We start from the raw sequence: 25094 nt of genomic DNA, 5'->3' as shown, positions 1-25094 counted from the left end.
GAGAGAGAGAGAGAGAGAGAGAGAGAGAGAGAGAGATGTGGAGGTGGGTCCTTCTGTGGGACTGTGAATTGAAAAGATGCCACAGTGAAGATGAGCTGCTGCAACAATTGTCAAGAAAACAGTTTCACTAGGAAAAGCAATGGCTCCCTCTGTTGTTGCACCGTGCAAAGACGCAAGAAATACACGGAAAGGCGTAATTGAAGATCAGTTGCTTGGAAACTGAAAAAAAAAAAAGATGCAGCAATACAAGTGGTTAAAGTACACATTTATTGTATGTAGTTTATGAAAGGTCTCAGAAAAATATGTCTCATGAGTGTACTGAAATACACACATATTATATATATATATATATTAGTGCCGTCAATGCAAAAATAATTTTTACTGATTAATCGCCTTGTTTTTCGACTGAAGACTGAAGCTTGTAATGGATGTTTTTTAAGGGAAAACCACAGAATTAATTTCGACTCAACACACAGAGTCTATATTTAAATTCAAAGACTATTTTTATAACATCCTTTTAGCTTTGCATGAATGCTGTTTCTCTCCAAGAGAGCTAAATTATAAAAACATTAATCAATTAATTAAGTGCGGATCCACCACTTTGAGAATTTGAATATTTTTTGAAAAAAAGATGTAAACTTGAACAAAGTGGCAATAATATACTGTAATATCCACACACGAGAGACGGGGGCGCGCGCGCGCGCGCACACACACACACACACACACACACACACACACACACACACACGAGAGCCAGGGAAAGAGAGAAAGAGGAGAAATTAATATTTTACCTGCAGTATTTCCTCCAGCGTTCGAAGTTTGGTGGCTCCTGGTCAGCCAACATGGCAACCTGCTGTTTTGTTGCAGAATTACTTCTGTGGTTGTTAAATTCGGCTTTACAAAGTAAAGCTAATGACTTTTACTTTCTCAATCAGCCATCAGGGAACTTTTTAAATTGAAACTTTCTACCTTGATATTATTCCACTAGGTACTATGCTGCTCTGTAGCCAGTGTGCTGCAGCCAGAGACGCTGCACGTGCGGCTGGTCCGGTACGTGAGGGAAGAAAACCGGAAGTAAACAAAACTGAGTTAATTACTTTTTTCTTTTTTTTAACGAGTTAAACGTTTCAATCAATTAATTTAATTAATTGTGTGTGTTTTGTGTGTGTGCTGTTCCATACAATTAATCAATTAATGCGAAAGTCATATATTACATATATTATACTTGTTAGAGGTTTGTACTTTTACACAAATTGTGACGCACTCAAAGTTTGGATATTTGAAGGGATCACCTCGTGTGTATTTTACCTGTGTATCGTCCACGTATCACAAAGTTGACAGAACACAATCCATTCCAATATGTATGTGTATAAACAACTCAATTGTATGAAAAGTACATGTTAAATAGTAAAGCTAACATAAAACCTGGAATGACTCGTAAAAATGTACCTTAGTTGTGAGTATATTTTATTATTTCAATTGAGTATCCTCTTTTAATTTTATTGAAACGTACATTTTAGTAATACACTTTTAAAGTTGCCAAACTAACTCACGGGTTCTCTAGACTACAATTTGTGGGGTTTATCTTTTAGCAGTCAAATCTGGGGCTGTGACATTATCTGAATAAATATTTGGATTAGTGTTGTACAAACAAACAGAAGAACCGGAAAAACATTAGTGCAACTAAGGTTATGTTATTAAGTAGTTTAAGTGATAACCTATATAAATATTCTTGCTGGTGACTCATGCTTGGATTTGAACATCTGACAGTGGGGGAAAAAAACATTGAAATGAAGTTTGGTAGTTCATGTAAAGTGCAGGAGGAGTTAACCTACCGTATATCTCCGGGATACTGTGGAGTTCAGGAACGACCGGAATCAATAAAACGGCTCTTTAAAACGAACCAATTGGCTGCGAGTCGCGCTTTCTTCTGATTCACGGAGATGTAAACAAACACTTTTCCTTTCACAAGGGGAGGACTAGGACGAGAATAACAGTAAAGTCAACTGCAATATTTGCTAGATAATAATTCATTCATGTTCAGGTCAACAGATGCTAAACCTGAACCATGAAATCTCTCGAAGTACCGGACACATAACATGTGAAGGCCTTATTGCTAATCTAATCATTTGTAGACCAGTTTGGCTGGACTTTTCACATACAAAAAAAAAAGAATATAGTATGTTAGAAGATGAAATTAGTGACAGTGTGGAGAGCAAAGAAGCACAGCCATCCCTGTCCTATACAATTTCTTCCACGTCTTTTCTTATGGGACCCCAAGCCATTGTAATATTAATAGTAAAGTGTTTACGATGTGTCAATAAAAGTCAGTCAGCACCACAAAGGTGACAAAAGCTAAATGTTTTGAGTGCACACAGTTTGTGGTCATGTGGGAACTGAAGGGTGGCAATGCTCCATTGTGCAGATGAAGTTGCCCTTTTGGCACCATGACGGTCTCCAGCCAGTTGGTCACCACTGAGTGTGAAGACAGCATGACCCCGACATGCAGGAGGCGGAGAAACTTCACCAGTTGGAGGAGTTTGAATATCTTGGGGTCTTCTTTATAAACAATGGGGGAAGGAGCAAGATATCAGCCACAGATCACTTTGCAGCAGTAATGAGGTTGTTGTGGTGAAGAGGAAGCTCCGCTTTGCAGCTGTCTGTCTTCATCCTGATCCTCACCAAAAATGAGATCCTGTAAACAAGTGGCTGGAACAACGTCAAATACCAATGAGTTTGTTCATTTATCTGTTTAAAGGGTTGTGACTTTAGAAATTAAACAAGTATGTTAGAATATTGCTTCATATTTATCCCAGCATGATTTTACAAGCCGCAAAGAAGGTGGTATCGATGTGGACTAACTACATGAGTAACTAGTTACCATGGAAACCTGTAAATCCAGTTACCTCCCCTTTAAATCTAAATTCCAGGAAAAAGGTTGCTGCAAGCCAACTGCTATGTGACCATTAATGCAAAAAGCTTCAAGTCGGTGTGACTCTTTATATTGCCATATGGTGGCAGTCATGCAACAGTCTACTGAAATGAAAATTAAATCGCTAATGCAATCGGTTCCCAGAATTTGGTGTGTTAGACACAGGAAAAATGGGCAAATGGAAGAGTTTGAAGGAGTTTCATTATGTCCAACTTGTGATGGATAGAAAACAGTAAATCAAAGGGATGGGTCCTCTCAAACGCTCGGATGTTACTCTCGAAGCACACTTGTAGACCATGTGCACTCTTTCCAGGGATGTATATTTCTTGTTGGCCACGGCCTCCTTCAGCAGGACAGCAAAAACTAAATGGCTTGAGGAATATGAGTTTGTGGGATTTTCTGGATGAACAAGACCAATGTTTCGACACAGCTTTTGCCATACTGATGAACATCTGTTGCTTTTGAGCCTGTCTGAAATGGTCTTTTATATCCTGTCAAATTAACCCTAACTGGTTATGAAATGCTCCTCGGGGTGTTTTTTTGTTGGTACCACCATTTAATTAGCAATTTATTTCCCATATTAAGTTCTTCCAAGCATCATCTACAAGGGTCCTCCATGATGGTCCTGCCTCACGATTTCATGGTAATGATCCGCCGATGAAAGCTTTGATATTTACATCAGAGATCACTAGAGCAGAACAACACATGCAGGTGACCTATTAGAATTGATCTTCAGTCGATTCCAATCTAATAATAATAATGTATAGGTTTTATATAGTGCTCTTCTTGACACAAAATGTTGTCGTCACACTGGTAAATGTGCTTTTCTTACTCCACACATTGCCCTTAGTGGTGATCAGGGCAAGATGGGCACGTTATTAGCTATAATGTGTGGAAGTGCTGTACCTCTCCGAAAAGAAGAAGAAAAATCACGCAGTGGTTCTGTGTAATACAATGTTTATGTATTTGAGCCGGTTTCGTCACAAACAACCAGAAGGGTCGCTGCTGGCTTCAAGCCAGTAGTTTGGACTCGTCTTGAACTGCAATGAAATGCTAAAAAGCGACTGAACGTGTCACAAACTCGGTAAGCCTCAACTTTAATAAAACCTTTTATTATGCTTGTCAAAGTCTGATTACCAGACAGAACTTACAAAAGTTATCGTTCCGATTTAACACACTTAATATACATTTCTGTGCAATTCGGTATACTGAACAATCCTGTCACCTATCCTCAACTTTAAAAGAAGTTCTGGGTGGGACGAACAGGAGCTAACAACATAAATATCTGACTTGGCTGATGGGGCAGAGTGATTCAATTATATACAGAACAGTTGGAACAAAAAATATATAACATACAATGAACCAGACAAATGCAACTGTTCGCAACTGCAATGCTCCAAATCAGTCAGTAGTCCAGTTAAGTGGAGATGTATTTACAGACACTGTAGGTTTCCATAGCTCAATGTTTGAATTTCTATTATCAAAAAGAACCAAAAAAAAAAAAAAAAAAAAACCCCAAGAGAAATAAGCCATTTATTCCAAAGGCAAAAAAAACGGGTTATTGGTTTAGCTGGAGCTGGCATTGATGACATTTGTACACTGAGGTTCACAGAAAGCTCCAAAACGTCCATAAACGTCTTTGGCTCGAACAGCAAAATGGTACGTGGAGCCAGACTGGAACTGGGTGAGTGTGCAGGCCATGGGGAGAGGAAGGGCCTTCACCTCCCCGATCTTCTTCCAGTGCTGCTGCGCCGCGCCGCCGCTAGAGTTGTCTTGATGGTAGGCATAAAGGTGATAGCTGTCTACGGCCGCACAGGTCCGATCCGTTTCTGACACGCACCAGGACAGCACGATGCCGGTCTGGCTGGGGACCAGCTTCAGCTGAGGCTGCTGGGGAGGCGAGGTGCGTTCAGCTTCCTGGGGTAAGCGAGGCGGGATGGGGGCAATGGGGAGAGACGGGAGTGTCACGCTGGAGCCTCGGGTTACTGTAGTGTTGTTCACGGTGCGGGATTTCAACGGAGAGTCCTGCAAAGCAAACAAGTGTCAAGAATTTTAAGTGTAGAGCCTTAAGATTTATTCTTTAACATTAAATCTTCTAAATTTAAAAACAAACATTGGCATTTTTAATGCTGGACCAACAGCTACTACAGGTATGGGCAACTGCTGACTACCCAGAAGTCACACGATTAGTTTCATAGGTTAGAGAAGAATTAAGTCAGTTTAATGACAAGTCAACTTCATTTCAAATCCCTAGTCTGTAATTACAGTAATAGATTAATGAATGAATTTACTTTTTCATGAAATCACTAAGCTATAATTCTGATATATAATCATACAGAGAACACAGCAACGGAACAAGAATTATGAAGTCTGGAGGGAAAAAACAGCAAATAGCATGAAATCTGTGTGATGCTGTTCTTCATCCTTACCAGTGGGGGGCGATGATGCACAGTCAATTGAGGAATGCTGGGGGAGATTTGATTGCTTTGAGGGGAAGACTTTGCTCCTGCACCTGAGGACAGAACACACACAGAGATTAGTTGTGGGGCTTTCTGACTGCGTGAGTTTGTTTCAGCAAAGAAGCAAAACTGCAATCGAATGAAGCAGAGAATTCAAACTGGATTTCACAGAAAATAAGAGCGATGGTAAATGATTAATTAATTTATTCCATGGAGCAAATACCACATGAATGTTAAACACTCAGCAAAGTACGCTGGACTGGGGTTCTCTGCAGTGGATCATCTCTCTGTCCTCCTGTAAACATCTCAGCATCTTCATCCTGCCACCTCCACCTCGGCTTCCTGTCTTTGAAAAAGTGCTAACGTCTCCCAAACATCCATCACAGGAAGTTTAGCAACGTCCCAAAACCTCTCACTCCGTCAGCCCTGGCACTTGTCTCCATAGTAGACTCATTATACCCATCTTCTCGACCTCGACTCTTTGCGCCGTCATATTTCTCTCCCAGACCTTCACCTCTCAAAGCCTTCTTGGTCCTGCCCTCTACTCTCCCTTTGGTTCACAATGTCATCAGCAAACATCAAGGTCCTGGGAGCATCCTGCTTCAGCTCATCCCTCATTTCACACCGATACCTGAATCAGGTTCAATGAAATGTAAAGATCTTACTGCTGGATATGCTGACGACTGTGTTGGGCCGCAGGATCGGTGAAGGAGGAACGGTGGCATTTTGTACTCCAGTCACTGTAACAGTACAACAAAATTAGTCAAATGAATGCGTTCCAATGATTTCATTGTATTGGCGAAAACATCAGTTCAGTTTTACCTTGCACATCGTCATCGTCCTCCGTGAGATCGATGACTGAGCCTTTGGGTCGTGCGGTTAGCGCTGCTGCTTTGGATGAAGACACTCCAGTAGCCTGGTTATCTAAGGAGAACAGAAAGATGTTGATATAGCCTCTTGTTTGTAAATGTTTTGTTGTGTCACATCAATGTGCAGCATGTTTAACCAGATCCTACGATAGATCAAGAACAATTTAGACTTTGACTTAATTTTAGCAATCACTGGTGGCGTTGACCCACAACCTTGCATAGAAACACAAGATGTGAGTGTAGCCTCAGTGTTGCTCTGTCACACTCACCTGTCTTTGACGTCAGCGATGTTCCTTGGGGAGGTCCTGGAGCAGTGGAACCAGTTGCAGCCGGCCCAGAGGCAGCAGGTGAAGAGGCTGCAGACATCGCTCCAACGACAGAGACGGACTGAGCCGGGGTCCTGGCCGTGGTCACACTCACCCCAGCGTTTGGTGTATTTATTCCCCCCGTGCCTCCTTGGTAAACAGCACGCGCAAGAGAGATCTGGGTGGAGGACATTTGACCAGTGGAGGCCTGCAGGGTGGGGACAGTGGCAACAGTGGGGGCGGAGGCTGATGCCGTTGTTGTGATGGGAGCAGGCTTGAGTATAAAAGTGGTGGTGGAAGCAGTGGTTTTGGTCTTGTTGAGGGTGGTGGCGGCGGACAGCGAGGAGACGGGGAAGTTGACCAATGTTCCTGGCTGGCCATTCATGGATACCGGCAGCTGGATGAGGAGCGGCTGGCCAGCAGTCATCATGCTGCTCCCAGAGGCCGTCTTCAGCAGCAGCGTGCCGGTTGGACTCTGCGTGTTGATGCCAGCGGCCAGGGTGGTGCCCGCATTAGAGGTGGAGGTGATGAGCTGGAGGATGGGGGTCTGTGAAACCACAGCATTGGTGGTGGAGGTTGATGCTGCAACAGTGGCTGCCAGTGCTGGTGAAGCTTGAACTGCAGAGAAACAGATGACACTTTGAGAGGACAGGTGGGGTCACGGAGGCACTCAAATAACCTGCAATCTGTGCATCTTCACCCACTCAGAGAGAACATCATCATCATCATCATCATCATCAACACATAACAGGTCTCCCATCAGTCATCAAGCCGCCATAACATATTCCTCTGGTGGAAGCAGCTAGAAGTTTCAAGTTTGGGATGCCAACACATTCTCTCAACTCTTAAGACCTAAACGTTTGGATTGGCTATCACACTGGACCACCTCCATTGGTTAGCTGCTTTAAACTTAGACCGTTTCGCAAAACGCTTTTGCAAAGCGTTTTGCGACCTTTAATGGACTGAGCTTCTCTTTTCTATTCATTCCCCAAACATTAAGCACAAGCATAACTTTCTGTCTCACTTTCCCTGTCCGAGTTGTGTCCACTCAGTCTATACCTTATTGCAGGAATCTCTGGCTATGGGCTTTGCCCCCTCGTTTTCTATAATCAGCCAATCATTTCCAGGGGTTTAACTGTGTCCCTGGTTAAAAAAAATTAAATAAAAAAAGGAGTTGGTTTCATTTTCACTGTCAAGTATGTTTGCTCATTTGACTGTTAGTTTTATCAGTACACCTCCGATTGCAACCCGACAATTTTTACATTCAACTAAAACAGAAAAGAAACAGAGTCTAAGCATTACACTCTTCAGCGGGTGTACAGAAACATTTGATAGGAGCAGTGATGGTATGATGTCACTCAGCTAAAGATAAATACTTGTTTTCTCCCAACAAAACACAATGTTTGTATTCAAGGTAATTCAATGATACATTTATACCATTAGGTACAGTGAGGTGGAATCATTGCATTAATATACTGCAGTGCTATTACCAACAGAGAATTAAGCATTTAGCATAACAAAAGGCTAAAATGGGGGAAAAAAAGGAACAAAACAAATAAATGCGCTGGAATTTTTAAAAAGTCAATGAGAACATTGAAATTATAGTTAGACAGAACAGTGTCTTGTATAATGGAATATATGATGATGATAATAATAATAATAATAACAATAATAATAATAATGCAGTCTTTCTGGAAAACAAAGACTGCATTTTCTTCTTAATTATGCCTCATGGGAGGTTTTTCCAGACACAATTTGTTGCTTTGTCTCTGGTGGAAATCCAGAGTCTCCCTGAAGCAGTATCCAGAAAAGTTTCCTCAAAACGGCTCCACTTTTCAGACCACAGACAGTTCAAACCTTCTTGTTGCTTGTAGCTCTTGTAACAGCACTACGAGAGCTTTTAGTCACTGCCAGGTTTCAAGAGCCACTTCCACACCGACAAGGTGCCTCATCATCACATCAACATGAATAAACAAGAAGGCTGTGCGAGCAGCAGTCTGACTGCTCTGTGAAGCTGTTGGCACGATCACATCATTCTCTTCTCGCTACAGCAACCCGCAGCCACAAAGCCTGCAGAGGCGGAATAAGAGCGTCCACTGTCTCAAGAACCAGGAATTGGTTCTTCGAGTCTCGGAGATGCCAACAGGATTCATGCAAGACCCGTCAGTCATTCCAACTGACTATTAAAACTAGAACTAGGCGCAAACCTTTCACTACAAATGAGCAGATAATGAGCATTGAGAAGAACAGGGTTTCTTCCCGTCTCTTTCCTTATATTCTTCAGAGGCTGCTACTGCAATGCAAGGCAGCAGAGTTCACCTGCATCAACACAACTACATAACATGTCTTTGATGAAAAAAAAAACCCACATTGACACTGATCTTCAGAACTGCATCTACCGGTATTTGACAATGAAATATGCCGATACACCAGGGAAACGTCTCGGTTGTCCATGATTTGAAGCATCGTCAAAGCTTTAGTACCACTACTCTTTGTGATCTACTATTGAGGAAGACTAGGTTTTCAAATTTGGATCGTAATGCAGACTTTGTTGGAGAATGTCTTCAAAAGATGGTTTCTTTTGAAGAATGTCATATTCACAATACATCAGAAGTAGCCTAGTCAACTATCATCCAGCAGCACTACAGGTTACAATTTCGCAGCATAGCTACAGATATTAATTTGAAAGTCACGCCTTAAAGTTTTTGACATTTCTTCAGATGTAACATAAATAATTGTGGAAGTAGCTATCTAATACTCAATGGAAACAGGACTTAGTTTCACAAACGTGAGCAGCTGTCTTCATTGAGGATGCAATTACAAACAGAACACACAAGGCACACACAAAGAAAGCTCTTAATTTTGTGGTTAAAAAGTGACACTGCTCACCAGAGAGAGACTTTGTACACCATTAAGCTTTAAAAGAATGCCGCTACTCACCAACGGTGGTGGACGAAGAAACAGCCGTTGGGGTCTGCTTTAACTCAATGGTAGTGCGGACTGGCCTGTTCAGAAAGATCACGGATGCTTAGAGTGGCTAAAAAGATGAAGTTGTTAACAATGACAGGATGACGAGTTCATGGGGTGGGGTGCTAATGTTGAATTTTATTTTGTTTCATACAGTCATCTTTGAACATGTTGCACCATGAGGTCAAGTCAGAAATAAAGTGCACATCCACATTTCCATTCAAGCAGCCGTAGAGTTAGTTACTAGGAGTTTAATGAAATGTAATTTTCCACACATTAACTTTTTTCAAAAACTGACGAGGATGTTAGTGATTAGAGTCATGTTTAGAAAGAATAGTTGATAGCCTCCACTACGAATAACGACAATTGTCCCAGTATGCTTCTGTATGTGTAACAGAGAAGTGTCACAACAAAACCGCAGTCCGGTCATTGTACTCTCGGAAAAATTCCGGTCTCCTCTTTACTCGCAATATTTCATTGATAGCGTCACGGATCTCTCTCCACTTGTCACAAGACAGGAACGGGAATCGATGCTCGATGTACATCCTCAATGTTCTTCGTAAGTTTGTTGGTAGCGCCTCCTTGCCCAGCAATCCAACATAGTTGACCTTCGCAACCCAGTCACAGTAGACGTCATATGGGACTAAGTAACGGAAAACGTAAGAGGCATAGCGATCAGGCCTGGGATCCCCTGAGCTTCTCTTGCAGTTGTGGTACAGCACATTCTCCAACTGAGAAGAAATTGTGCGCAGCTTAATGTCTGCTCTGCATCTTCCTTCACTGTAATCTGACAGCTTTCTGGCCATTCCAACATGGCGTGACATATCTGTCTTGTCCTCCTCCATTTCCTCTTCTTCCTTCTCCTTCTTGACAGACAGTGGAGGAGTCTTACCAACAGAGGGCACCACTCCCTCTCTGGGCACCTCAGGACGCGGCCCCACTGTCTGCCGTCGGAGCACGCTGTTGGGAGGAGAGGTGCAGTTTTAACTACACTCTGCACTGCCTGAAGAAATGCTCAGGCTTCAGATTGTAGAACGTCACAAGACTCAGGACCTGGACCTACGAGGGGTTACTTTACAGGTGGAGAGCTCAGACTGGGACGTGTTTGTTTACTCCAAACAAAATATTGGGAGCAAATATGAGGTTTCAAAAAAGTTAATCCTGGAAAAACATTTTCAAAACAAATAGGCCTTGGAGGATGTAAAGGTTTGTTATCCGCTCTATTGATTACAGTTAGCAACCTGGGACAATGTCAACTATTCACTCTGTGAATGGCTCCATGTGTAGAATTGGCGTCAGTCCGGTATTGTCACGTTCATACAAAAGCCAAATTATTTTCAAAGAAAGTATCATTGTGCACAGACTGCTGCATCATTCAAAGTCCACATGTTGAAATACACTGATTCTGATCATTTTGTGGAACTACTTATTTTGCCTCATGACAAAATAGTGTGAACAAACATTTGAGCTTGCAGTGAAGTGAACGAAATCTCTCCCCAAAAAAACCTTCCAGTTAAAATTCACAGCATGTCTGACAGGGATCCAGAAGCATGAGCATACATACCGCTGAGCTTGAGGGCTGTTTGCGACAGTTGCAGCCTTTGCGGCAGCGGCAGCAGCAGCAAGAACCTGAGGTAATCAAACACATAGAAGGCTTTTAGGCAGCGCTTGAATTTCATTTTCAAAATGGGGGGGAATTCTCCACTACCTGCTTCACATGGGGGGGATTTGTACACTCAGGGGGGATAGAATGCATGAGCCTAATTAAAGGTCTTAAATTGTCCGAGTCATACCGGTGATCAACAGATCATTTAAATCTTCTCCTTTCTCTCTCTGCTGCATCAGTGGCTCCCTCTTCTCTCCAGGTTCTAATCTTTCTAGTCTCCTCTTTTCTCTATGCTCTAGTCTTTCCCCGTCGTGTCTACTCTTTCCAGTTATTAACACAGAAATTAAAACATATTTCTGAGCCTGAAAAGTTATGCAGCATCTAATATTAACACATAGTGTTAACATTATCACAATGTACCTCAGATGGATATAGTATGCAAAATACCCGTCAATATTCAGGGAGTCCCAGTCCCCATCTCCTGATTGTTGCGCAATAACGATCTAAATTTCCTCTATATGCAGTATGTCTAGCACATTATAATGTTTCAAGCATACAAGCTAAGACTATTAATCTATTCTATAGCCTACATGACAACATATACAGTGTAAAACACACTTGTCTGTAAGCACAGGTGTCCATGTTCTAACAGGGCTTGAATTTTCCTGCGGGATTGCATTTTTTTTCTTTTTTTTAAGTTTTAACACGGCAAGTGAATCACAGCAAAATTTACACAAACACCGGTTTTTTTTTTTCTTTCTTAATATCTGTTGATATCTGTATAATATAATAAATATTTGCTGATTGTGATTCCGAGAAGATTTTTCTATGAGGACGTTGCTCAGCCACGGAGTGCAGCAGGGCGGAGTTACGTGATGCACATGAACACACCATCCATGTATCACCTGCATGAAGTTTGTTTACCCGTAAAAATCTACAATTTAGCATCATTGTTTAAGCCACCAGGTTCAAAGCGTGTAAAACAAAGTAGGGGCTTATCATCCAGAAATTATGGACAGTTCCGGTATGCACTGTATGGTAGAAAAAAGTCCCGGTACGCTGAGGGGTGATGTCAAAGTGCCTACCGGCCCACTTAAGCCACGTTTCCATCGCACAAAAAGTGCAGGGAAGGAGCGGAGCGGTTCAGAGCAGAACGGCAAAGCAGACCCCGACCAAAATTTGGGTCGCGTTTCATTTAACATGTAGGCGGGGTTTAGAGCTCCGCAGATATGTGACATTGCAACAGTAATCTCAGCCGGGGCGACAGATCTGGACCTTATGAATCCTCTGTTGTTGTTTACATACTCCACTTTGCAAGAGTTTAGTTATTTTATTTTCATCTTTTGCAGCCACAAAGCTGCAGCTGCAACTTCCGTGATGGTTCCGAGAGAGCGAATGTTGCCCCGGCGAAGAGTCACAAAGCCGTTCGGTGCCGGTGTCGCGCCGCTGGTTGTGACGGCTGCAACATCCGCATGGAGGCAGAGATCGCGGACTCGACGCCAGGACAGACACTGGGGCTTGGACCAGCTCTGGCATCCCGGCAGATTCCAGCGTCGGGGAACCGGAGCTCCGGGGCGACACGTGGCGGTTCACGCGATGGAGCACCAGCCAGCGACACGACGTGACTTAACGAGTGGACTCGTTAAAGCATCGTTTACGGCCGTAGCGTCTGCTCCCGAGTCCCGGTCTCCGCCCCTGCCTCACGTCTGCTCTTTCGGGACCAACATGAAAGTTGCGCAGCAAAAAACTAAACAACATATTCAGCTTAGCACTGGTTGGTTTTTTTAACAACAGAGGATTCATACAGCCGACATAAACGATTGAGGGCGTGTAGTAAATCACTGACCAATCAGCAAACTGCTCCTCAAAACCGGACCCGTTCCATTGTCCCGAGTACCTAGACGGAGGGGTAGCGGAAAAGCGTCCACCTTTGGAGCGATATTTTCAGAAAACTCCCAAATTCTTGCGGTGGAAACCCGAACCGTAACGGACTATACCAGTCCATTCCCGCACTTTTTGTGCGGCGGAAACATGCCTTTAAAGCACCGTCTAAAAGTGATATTTGTCTTCCTGACCTCGTCTCGCTATAGTAGCCATCACGTGCTGCCATGAGTGATGCGTTCAGGTGCATCATGTAACTCGGACCGGTTGTGTTCTCGCTCCTCACGCTCGCTCACCCATGTGCCACGCCACCACGGAAGCCGTGTTTAAAACTAGTTTTTTCGTAAAAATCTGTATTATTACTTTTTTTTTAAATCCAACCACACCCACAGGTGTTGTCAGATCTGCCGCTAAATGTGGAGTTATAGCGCTTACAAGGTGAATTCGCGCGCACACAGCCGTGCGGGATTTTCCCGCACTATGAAAGACAGATTTGCAGGAATTTACGAAAATATGTGGGATTCCGTCAATGAAATTCAAGCCCGGCTTTTAGGGACTTTTTTTTTTAAAAAGTATCACTTTCATGTAAAGATTTCAACAAGTAAGAAAAAGAAATAAAAAACAAAACCATACCTCTTGTTTTCTTTTGTTCTCTGATGCCTGGTTAGCTTCTCCAAATTTTTTTGCTAGTCGTGCTATCTTGGCCTAGAAGAAACAGATGGATTTCTGCTTTATGCCTTGCCAACTGGAGTAAGAGTATCTTTAAATGTTATTCCTTATATTGAATAAAAAACCCAGTAGCCCACACTACAGTGTCAAAGTGTACATACTTGGAGTGTGTTAATGGCGGCTTGGTGTTTAGTGGCACAGTCAATTTTGTCTACTCTGTCCTTCAGTTCTTGGAAGTGTCTGTCAAAAATAGTCAGCTCCATGACCCTCATTCGCTCTTCCACCATCTGCTGCACAATCTGAGGAAACACAACAGGTAAAGTGACAAAATGTTAAGCATTTCAAATCTAAAAGGAAATGGTTTTGTAAGCAGAACTGTAGCTGGGTATTTAAACACTAACCTTTTCAAGTTTAGTATGACTGCCAGCTTTTGCAGTAATTTTAACTTCCAGTTGGGCTTCCAGCTCATCTCGCCGTTCCATCTTCATCTTCTTACCCTCTTTTTTCACAGTTGGTTCGTCCTTTTCGTAGCCTTCTGATAAAGTACGCTTCAGTCCCGAGGCCGAGGACTTCTCCTCCTTAACTGCTTGAGAGAGAGAAAAAGACAAAAACTGACCATCAACCTTTATATTACTCAAGCCTTTCGCTCGTTTGTTCCTTTCATTAATTTCTATCTCTGGGTTGTCGGTCAGTCCAGTCCAAGACTTTTGCATTCAGGTTTGAGGTGTGAGAATTAAAAAAAACTAAAACTATGTGTTAGTGGTTAAGTTTTAGTTCAAACTTCACCAAGAAAAAACTGCAACAAAATTTGCGCTCACAGGGTGTAGTTTTCCATATTTGAATCAGATGTGATCATTTAGCTTAAAAGGGCAAAGTACCTACGCCAGTACTACTTTGTATAGTATACCTAGGTCCACTTCTTTCATACGTCACACACTTAGTGCTGATTCAGTAATATGGATGAACCATTTTGTAGCCTTCTCTTGAGAAGCCACCATCTCATACCTGTGTTAGATGGTGGAGTGGATGACGGTCGAGATGGCTTTCTTGTGGATTGTCCTATTTCATCTTTTAACTTTTTGGGCTCCACCTTCGGTGAGTCCACTTCCATCTTTGTATCATTTGATGATCGTTTCTTCACAGCTCCTTTTTCAATCTCTTCTTTTTTAACATCCCCCTCTTTGATTTCTAGAGATAGCTTTTGGTCGGTGCAAGAAGAAGCTGGATGAGACGGGCCAGATGAAGAGGGACAATCAGAAGTATTACGTTTAGGGGAAGAAGGTTTTTCATCTTTTAAGTTTTCTGCAGAGGGTTCAAGGTCCACGGTGTTTGTACTGTCACTGTCTGCGTCCATTGGTTCTGTGTAGTTAGATACTGGAGGCGGAGCAGGCAAACATGAAGCCGAACCTTTAGTAGAATCTTTTGCCAAGTCGACAGCTTGTTCCATTGGTGTAGTAGCTTTATCCTGAGGCAAAAACATAAATATTATAGCTTCGAAACTTGACTTTCAAACACACATGACACTTTCTTGAGTAATGCTAATGATTTACCTTCTCTTCCGCTCCTGAAACGACTTCTGTGTCTTTTTCCTGTTCTTTACATTCCGTTGGCGCAGGTGAAACAGAGTCTTTAGACGAGGACAGCAAACACTTGTTCTTCTCTTCCCCATCTTGGTTTAGTTCAAAGGTTAAATTGTGGAATGGTGAAGTTGGGGGGGAAGTTTCTTCCTGCCCCTTTGGGCTGTGTGAGGAGGGAGGTGAAGGTGACAGGTTTAGGGACAGGAACGGTGCCGGAGAGCTCAGGGAAGTTAGAGAAGCCGGTGACTGAGCGCGGGGGGAGTTTGATCCAGAGATGCTGGTCTGCTCTTTTTCACCAGCTTTTTGTCCATCTTCTTTATGTGTGCCATTCATTATTGGAGGTGGCGATGGGTTGGATAAACCCGGAGTTGCTGTCAACAAAGTGCTGTGGAGATTCTCCAGCTGGTGTCGATCACTGATCTTCATGGTTTTCCTTGCACGGAAAATTTTCTTCTTCTCTTCTGTGACGAGAACTTCCATTTCTCCCTGTGGAGTGACAAGGAGAATTTAGAAGCAATAAAAAGGACAAAAAAAATACAAAAAGACTACTGAAGCAGATAGCAGAGGTACCACCGTGTAAGTCTGTCCTGATCTTTACGTACTGCACTGTGGAGCAATGGCTGCACATTCTCAGAGAAAACACTAGAGGTCACCGGGGAGCTCTCTGGGCTTCTTGTTTGTTCTTTTCTAGAAGGTTCTTCTTTCACAGATGGCGCATACCAAACTGGCCATTTCTTCTCGACAGATCTGACTCAGTATCTGAGCCAAATCAGACAGATCCTCCATATCTGATCACACATTGCTGCATTTGTTCCACAGTAACAACAGTTAAGCAGCAGATCATAATTTTCTTTTGGTGCTATAGCAGCTTGACAAATCTCCCATGCCCCAATTTTGTGATTAGCCTATGGATTTGATGTTTACCTCAGCTAAAATTCAGGAAAGAGAAATGACATTGAGTTAACAAATGCTGCAATTCAACCTTCCTTCCATCCCCCCACCTTCCTATTGGCTCGATCACGAGCCAATCAGAACAGCTTACTTGAGGGAGAGCTGGCAGCAGTGAAGAGGTTATGTAAAAAAAATAAAAAAATAAATAAACCATCAAGGACTTTCCATAGATCATAATTGTTGCACATAATGCAGTGGGGCTTGAGGCTAGTTATTCTAATGTATATGTTAAATAGTACATGCAAACAGGTCTGTGAGGCCTTAAACTTGTTTTCATTGAAGAAATTAGAAAAGCTGCTGTGTTCTGTAGCAGGGGTCGTTTCGCAGCAGTGAAATTCTCTTTTATTAGGATTATGACAAGAAATATTAAACGGTGCCTATAGTGACTGTAACTCACCTTCAAGCCAAACAGCTGGATTCACCACAGGCTTCGTCGACAACCTGAGGACAAGAGAAACACTTTTGTAAACATCACATTTCTTTCTCCAAAAACAAAGAAATTGCATTGCAATCAAATCCAGCAGGGACTCGTAACTTTCCAGGACTTTCTCCTTTAATTACATAACAAAGGTCATACTTGGGTATCAGATTCGGGAAACAGGCTTTTGGACAAATTCAATACAATAACCTGCCTTTTTAGCAAATATGAGCTGTAAAAGTGCATACATTGGAATTTCTTTTCCAGATACTGAGATATTTCCTCCATGGCTGGGCAGTGTGTCACCTCTAATGTAATTTTAGAAATCTGATCCACATGTAAGACATTCTATAGTTGTCAATCTGGGTAGCAATTCATATTTTATCAGGTGAGAGCATTAAGCCGCATCAGTTTAGCACTGTAAAGTTATTTAGCTTTACTGTTGCTGCTTTGCTGCCTTGTAAAACCGCAGCCGACAGAAACTGAACAAATCTTCTGCAACATCTAATTTTGCGACCCTGCAGCTACCACATGCATGAAAAAGAACACAAGGCTGAATCTGGATCAATGGTGTCCTGGACACTGAAGCTAACAAGCACACTGAGATGATGACACACAAGTAACATTTCTTGTTTAAATTCTTCGTCAAATCAGAACGCATACTTCCTGCAGTGGCAAAGAAGTCAATAAAAGCATGATGACATATTTTCCTAAACAACTTATAAGAAGATCATAAAAGGTAGTCCATATGGAGAAAAGAAAACAATGCAAAGTGATGTCCTTTGTAATAATCTCCACTGCCACAGTCCACATTCCAGTGGTATTATACACTGCGCAGAGAATATGATTCCCCTCCCCCATCCTACGGTCTCATTTGCTACGCTTGTATTTCGTGCAGAAACTCAAAATGGCCGTCTGCTGTGCCGTTCGCTGCCAGGCTGAGATCTCAGGAGCTATATGAAAAGAGTTCCCTCTCAGATCTATCAGGTTACAGCACCACCAGTCCTCATAAGAATTATCTGTTGGGCCTGAGGCATCAGCAGAATGTCAACGTAAACAAAATGTGGAAGAAAACATTCATTTTCCATACCAAATAATAACTACATTTACAAGCTAAAAAATAATTAAATAAATTAAATTACACAATAGATGCCATCTTTTATAGTTTGACTGAGACACAATGACTATTGAAAAATATGTTATCTGTAAATAAAAACTGTAAGATTTACAATATCATTATTCCACTGAAGCTCTTGACCAAAGATGATTCAGAAATGCAAAAACATGTTTCGGATCTGATGAAGCTAGGTCATGGACTGCAATGTAAGTGTAAAAGAAATGTGTTCTTGAAGGGCAGAGATAAAGTCATCCACACTTGAACTTAACAACCTGGGAAAGCCTGATTTCTGTTGCGAGGGTTACAAGTTTCTTGTGATATTGTCCACTGAGAGCTCATGTGGAATATTTCTCACCGAGATAATCACAACCCTGCATCTTCTTTCAAATGTTTAACATACAGGTTTAAAACAAGATTAACAAAACAACCTGACTTTAGTGATCACAAAAGGCAGATTGCAATTGAGGCAGTAAAGTGTTCTTGATCAAGCTTTGACAAATGAGTTTGGCCAGGTTAAAGAAGTATTCCTCACATGATGCTCAAAGTTTAAAAAGTACCAGACAAACCTTTCATCTCCAAAACACAGATAACAAGTGCTACCAGATAGTTGCCTTGCTCACTGAATTTCTTTGGCACGCAACACTTTAGGCTGCTTTGCGGAAAGTTGATCAATAATGTGAAGGACAAACCATTAATATGCGACTTGGGAAAACCTGTTGACCTCACGAGAACAGCGCTGAAAGTGTGTAAGATGTTCTTGCCTGAGAGGAGTTATTGCCAAATTGGGTACACATGAAAACTGACCATGGGAATATCACGTTCATCAAAACTAATCTCGATGAAATAACCCGAGGTGCGCCATAAAACCAAGAACTTTCTCGTCTCACAGACCCAACATATTTGAATGTAGGGGGGAACATATGGCCATCTTCCTAGCTGGGAGAAACCAACATTTCACATGTATCAAGAAGCATTGGTGTAATTACATAAAGTTAATAAAAAGAAACCATTCCTGTTTAGAGATATTTAAAACTCAATTATAGTGTTTAATTACAGACCACCCAAAATGGGTGCGCAGTGCCAACAATACATACCTACATGTACAGTCTGCTTCATAGCTCTACTTGCTCAAAGGGAAAATACCAACAACTTTGCTTTAGAAAGCGCTTCTCTTGGGAGCACGCACAGGTAGCAACACGTTTATTTCAGATGTCATCGAGAAGCTAGCTAGTCAGTGTAAGTTTACCGTAGGCTAACAGGTATCACAAATGTTCTGTGAGTCTAAGTAACAAGCTTAAAAGGTGACAATTGAATGTTTTCAAGTAGTATTGTGAGAATCAAAAACTGACCTGAAGACGAGTGTGAGGCAGCAATGAAAAACTCTTGTATTCATTTAATAACAGAAATGTTGAACATGCTTTAATAGCAAAGAAATAACATACTTTAGCATGATGTGTGAGAGTGAGGCCCTCCATGTAATTGTTGATTGTGGGAGCAGGGAATGGCTGAGAGGCCAGCACCACAACATAAAAGGCAGGAGGAGGGGCTCGGTTCAGCCTAGTCCACCTCCTTCCTATTAGAGGTAAGTTCAGGGAACACTGTGTGGCTAATGTGAGCCTAAACCGGGCATTTGTCAACAATATTTGATTTAAGAAAACCCAGATCAATGTTCCTAACAATAATGTGCTGTGTTCTGAACATGACATGGTAAAGTTGTTTCGATTTTTTCTTCCTTCTGCAGATTGTACATTTGCAGGTACAAAATATACATCCATATCAACTTATGTGCATAGAACATGTTAAATGTTGCATGGCAATCATTAAGAGTAACCCTAGCTAGCGGCGCACAGACAGAGAGGAAGTACACTGCACAGACTGTTGCTTAGCAACGCCCATCCCCCAACTCTAGCACAAACTAGTCCAAGGTATGGAAAGCTACAGCCAGCATGGACTGAACCATTCAGAAAAAAGACATGGGGGTTGTTCTTTTTTAACAACATCAAAGGCAAGGGAGGTTTCAAGATTTTTTAAAAAAAATCTAACTTCTAGGCTGTGTCAAAATCAAATGTTTTTAAAATCACTGCCACTGTAAATAAAACCCTCCATAAAAATGACACCACCCACGTTAATCTCTGCTGAACCTTTACAGACTGTATTTGAAATAGATAGGTATAGATGAGCACATAAAGTACTACAGGAGAACTGCTGTGGCTGAACTGAACAGACTGCGGTTCCTGTAGTGAGTCCCCCACTGAGGACCTTACTCATATTCTAATACGACCACACAGGCTAAACTAAAATGATGACATATAATAAACACATTACTTATGTTTGACTATCACTTCACTGAAAAAAAATAAAGGAGATTTCCAAAATTCTTTAGCATTGTCTGCAATGTGTAACCCTTCCCAGCCAAGTTCGGTCGAATAAATGTTCAATACAAAAGTAAAATTGTAAAAGAAAAACAAAAATCAAGTGTTCAGACTGGAAGCTGTCACAGTTCACACAAACAGCTCCGCCCCTGCAGAACTGGTTCAAACCGGAGCAAACCGGAGCGACTGAGACAAAAAGGGTACAACAAAACTAGAATCCAGAAACATTTTTACTGATAATAGTTCAACTTGAACAGCAGAACTTGGAAGAAAACCCCAAAAAAACAAGGCTACCTGATGAAAGTTTTTTTCTTTTCTTTTTTAATTTGTCATTATGCCATTTAGTTAAACAGCAACACAAAAGATCAAAAATAAAGAGAATGAGTCAGATTTAAAAAAATTGTACCAATTCAAAAATTTAACATTTTTAACAAAATAATAAGGCCATCTGAGAGGGTCATACATGGTATCTACTACAATACAACTATTGAAAGGATTATCACGTGGACTATAACACCAGAGAAAATAGGACACTGAACATGGCGGAGCAAAGCAATATGAACTTTAGTCAAAGCTTAGCTAGCGGCGCACAGCCAGCGCTAAATTGCACACCCAAAGCACTCTCAACCCAGAGGCAGCTGCCCCCACCCTCCCCCTTCTCTCTCTCTCTCTCTCTCACTCTGACACCCACACACACACACACACTCTGTCTCACTCTGAAGCAGCCTCTGCTACTCAAACACGGGCTAAACCATTCTGGCGCGGGGAGGAAGTGGGGGTGGGGTGTTCAACACAAAAGAGGAAAAAAGAAAAACTATATTTAAGTAAGTAAACCTTCAAAATGTGGTTAGGGTTGTTGGATGATTGCAACAAGTTGTTGTTTTTTTTAAAAATAGTTTTACACAAAGTTTTTAAATCATCCATTGTGCTTTTTTTAAGCAAAGTTTTCAAGGCAACTTCTTAAAAGTGGTTCATCTTAGAGAATAAAGTATTTTTCCCCAAAACATAAAAATAAGTACTTCATATGACCAATTACATTCACTGCTTATTGACAATATATTTATATATTATAATTAGTATCACGTATGCATGGGCTATTTTTTTAACCAGAGTTCTTTTTACAGCCAAGAAATACTACATTTTAGCCATGCAGTCTCATGCTAGCTGCACACGACCAGGAAAAAAAGAGAGCACAGAGTGATACACCAAGCAGCTTCTCTCCGCCCAGTCTGAGAATCAGCAGGGAGGGCTGCTGGAGAGCAGACTGAACCATTCCAGCAAGGGTGGTGGGGGTGGAGGGGGGGCTCTCCTTAACAGAAACAAAGAAACAAATCACACAAACCTAAAAAAGAAAAAAAATCAATTAAGAAGTGCGCTGATTTACTTGAGGTTTTTACAAGTGTAGTCACAGTTATATTCTGACATGACTAATAAAGACACATTAAATACAAATCCTTCCATAACCTAGGAAATGTGATTTAGTTAAATTCACTTTCATGTACAGTATTCACCTGGAATAGGGCTAAACTCTTTAGTGAGAGTCAATAAGTCTTGCTGTGCACTCCTTGCACGACCCTCCCTTCTGCCAGCGCAGAAACACAAAATGGCCACCAGTGTTGCTGCAAACAGCTTGCTGAGCACAGACAAGAGCAGATCATGTAACAAGCTCCGCCCACAGAAAGAAAAAAGAACAGTACAGTGTATATCTGCACAGATCCACTTGCATGGGACCTTTAAGGGGCACACACCTAATGAATTAAAACATACATAACTAAGTAATCATCTCAAAAAGCTGCTTTAGTTTGCTGTTTGAAAGTCCCACATTCACAGTGCAGTGGTCAGCAACATCAAGCTACACCTGAGCTTTGGCTGAAGAAAAAAGAGCACTTTTGTGTTTTGTTTAACATCAAATGAGAGCAGAGCTGTAAAGCTAAATACAGTATGGAGCTCAGTTTAAATAACTAGGTAATAAAACCACATCTTCCATCATTTTGACAGCGGTAATTACTTCAGTAAATCTGACACACGGCTGTCTGTCAGACATTGTGGAAGAAACACACACCCCAAAAAATTAGGGGTTATCTAAATTAGGAGTTATCTTATATGAAGGCTAGATACAAAGTGGAAAAAAAAGACGTCAGCCAGTGGGAGCGGAGGCTGCATTCCAACATTACTGCGCACAGCGCGCGCTGTCTTCCCATCCCCCACCTTCAGCATCTGCATCTGGATTCACTGAAACTCAAAATGGCCACCTGGTCTGCTGAGCGCAGCCACACTGAGCTCCTCAACGTCTAATCATGTTTCAGCAGCACACCATGGAAAACAATCCATGTGTACACAGGTCTCACGGACTCTTTATTTTAAGCTGAATTGAGCTACTAAAACATTTTGCTAAATGAAATGAAGTGAATTTGATCCGACTCTCCTAAATATAAGTAGCCAATGGCCATCTAGTCAAGGCTTCACTTAGTTTTTCCCATTTTTAAAAAAGTTGACATGAATCCAGTTAGATTTTTTTCGCTGTGTCGTTTATTTTTAACACTCAAACTCAGTCACTCAATCTGTACAAGGACTCAGTAGCAGTGGGTTTCTTGAAATATGGTGAATAAAATGCTACAGTTTCGGCTTTTGTCTTGCCAACTGATTCACCCGCGGATGTCCTTGTTAGAAGATGTGCCATAATGATGGCGGATCCTTTGCAGAGCATTGCCATGTCGGACCTTATGCAATCCTACCCTATTTTTAATAACCTGGGAATCTTTCTCCAAAAAGTCAGCATGTCTTTTCTTTTTTTCACGCCACAACATGCAAGTCTGCCCAGAGGTAGAAAAGTGATTGAAGTAGTCTTTGATTGGATTTTAGGGATAAGACATTTCAGAGTTTCATGCGATCTAGCCAACGAAAGTCAATGATTGAGCTATTCCGAGCTTTCCTGTGACATTCCTTCATCCGTTTGTGTCCCTCATTCATTCAGGTCATGTAAGCAAGTTTCCTGTCAATCGTTAAACTTCAAGAAAAACTACAGAGTCCACATACTATTTCTATACCTTTCTAATAACACATGAGAGAACAAACAATACAAAGCTAATCTATGAAGTGTTATTGAAAAGTCTACTGAAACACTTTTCTATTTCGGCAAATGTTTGTTCAAAGTAAAGAATTGATAATTAAACAATTCCTACATGCTCATTAATAGAGCCATAGTTCATAATTAAACTATGCAATAACAATCTAGGTTTCTTAACTGATTAGTTTTTTCTGACTTTGTTCTGTTCTTCAAATGAAAAACATGAATACCAGTAAGAGCAGAGTAGAAGGAAAAAAGGGAAGAAAAACGGGAAGAGGTGGGGGTGGGCCAGACAAGCAGTTTTCATGTGAATCCAGAAAGCACATGGTGATTATTTAGCCATGCGCAACGGAGAGAAGCTTGCAATCATAGCAACAGAAAAGGATGAATTTTGACCTAAATGAAAAAAAAAACAAAAAAAACAACACCTTAGGAAAAGATCAAATCGCCACAGTTTTTCTGAAAACATGACAATTAAATACATTTGTTTAGTTACAAGATGGTTGTAAATGCAAAGGTTCCTTTTTTTTTCTGCTAAACTGACAACCTGTAGATCAACTCTGCAGAAACTACGGTTACTGTCGCATGGTCTAGCTCTAGCTAGCGCCACACAGCAACAACTTAAGCCCTCAGCCTGACACAGAGCACCAACACCCCTCCCCCACACCTGCAGTCTGCTCCAGAGTTTTACAGCCAAGCATGGACTGAACCATTGCAGCTGAAGGGGGTTCGCGATAACCAGGAGGGATCTATTGAGGGCAAAGCCAAATTGAAACCTCTTCACACAATTCTACCTCTGAGGTTACATGTTGTTAACTGAATTTGATTGACACTGAAGAGACGTGTATTGTTCAAGAAATCTATTATCTTACATTTTGAAATAGTTCCACCCCTAGCCAAAAAAACACTGTTTTTGCTTACCTTTGAGCTTTTTTGATCAAATGTTCTCCCTTTCTCTTTAGCAATAGCTTGTCTATGTTGCTGTTTAAACATGGACTCACTTAGTCATCTTTTCTGTCAAGATCAAGTTAAATACATATGTACACATATAGATAGGGAGGAATACATTCTTTGTATGAGCTGCTTTTTCACTCTTTCTCTTAGCACATATCCAACCACAAACATAATGTACTTTCAATGAAAATCTGGGAATACACGCAACATTTTTCTAACTAAATAGTTAAACATGCTAACCCACTCGATACGTCCCCTCCCCCACTCTCTCTCCTTTGATGGATCACTTGCAGTGAATGCTACAACACAAGATGGCTACTGCTGCTGCAGCATAAACCCCTTCTATCAGGAGCACGGCTGCCTGTTCCCACGTGCCACTGTCTCCTGTGACGTCAATTCATCTTTATGGTATTTGTTACTTGTAGCGCTGCAGTTTTCTACTCTGCAACTTACTTTTCTTTAGATGATCAAAAGTTTTTCTTAAATAAAGAATTGTTTAATGCTGATTTAAATTCTGTTCAAATGACACATAACTTCCGACTATGTCCTCTGTAAAATACTTCACTGTTGTTTCAATGCAGCTACATCAGTAGTGAGCAGGCATCTCTTCTTAACAAGACAAGTCAAAGACTATCAGTTTACGATAAAGTTGTGAGCAGACCAATAATAACTGGTGGTACCAAACTTAAGATTCACAGGGTGATAGTTTGTTGAGTACTTAAATAGCATATATAAAACAGTTATGTATAAGTTTCTGGGTTAAATGTTAAATATTGAAAAGAAGTTAGCATTATTGTACTTAGTGTTTGCTGTACTTAGTGGCTTTGTCAGATCCATCTGCCAAGTCTGTACTTTAGGCAGACTCAACTAATCCATACTCCATAATGTAAAGTAGCTCAATCGATATAAACTCTACTAATAAGGATACATGGAATTAGTTGGTTTAACAA

At 41.4% G+C, this 25094-nt stretch overlaps 1 protein-coding gene across 4 annotated transcripts in view; it reads right to left on the bottom strand.

Moving 5' to 3' along the window:
* Nucleotides 1-3874: 3874 nt before the first annotated feature.
* The window catches only part of atf7ip (activating transcription factor 7 interacting protein), a 34173-nt gene continuing 12953 nt past the window's right edge, over nucleotides 3875-25094 (bottom strand). Inside the window, exons 2-15 of one of the 4 annotated variants that reach the window (XM_080463749.1) lie at nucleotides 16614-16657; nucleotides 15239-15751; nucleotides 15096-15153; nucleotides 14694-14909; nucleotides 14090-14274; nucleotides 13850-13987; nucleotides 13653-13724; nucleotides 11097-11161; nucleotides 9506-9570; nucleotides 6530-7183; nucleotides 6214-6315; nucleotides 6057-6131; nucleotides 5362-5444; nucleotides 3875-4957 (exon numbers count right to left, since the gene is read on the bottom strand). In XM_080463749.1, coding sequence (XP_080319875.1) covers nucleotides 4499-4957; nucleotides 5362-5444; nucleotides 6057-6131; nucleotides 6214-6315; nucleotides 6530-7183; nucleotides 9506-9570; nucleotides 11097-11161; nucleotides 13653-13724; nucleotides 13850-13987; nucleotides 14090-14274; nucleotides 14694-14909; nucleotides 15096-15153; nucleotides 15239-15745 — 2679 coding nt within the window. In that variant the 5' untranslated portion in view covers nucleotides 15746-15751; nucleotides 16614-16657 and the 3' untranslated portion in view covers nucleotides 3875-4498. Of the gene's footprint in view, nucleotides 4958-5361; nucleotides 5445-6056; nucleotides 6132-6213; nucleotides 6316-6529; nucleotides 7184-9505; nucleotides 9571-11096; nucleotides 11162-13652; nucleotides 13725-13849; nucleotides 13988-14089; nucleotides 14275-14693; nucleotides 15154-15238; nucleotides 15752-16613; nucleotides 16658-25094 lie in introns of all 4 variants that reach the window. The other 3 variants (XM_080463750.1, XM_080463747.1, XM_080463748.1) reach the window with 3 other exon arrangements.

This window comes from Lipophrys pholis (assembly GCF_963383615.2).
Source record: "Lipophrys pholis genome assembly, chromosome: 5".
Lineage (NCBI taxonomy): Eukaryota > Metazoa > Chordata > Actinopteri > Blenniiformes > Blenniidae > Lipophrys > Lipophrys pholis.
Note: the sequence above shows the minus strand (reverse complement) of the source record. Positions and strands in the feature narration are given on the sequence as shown.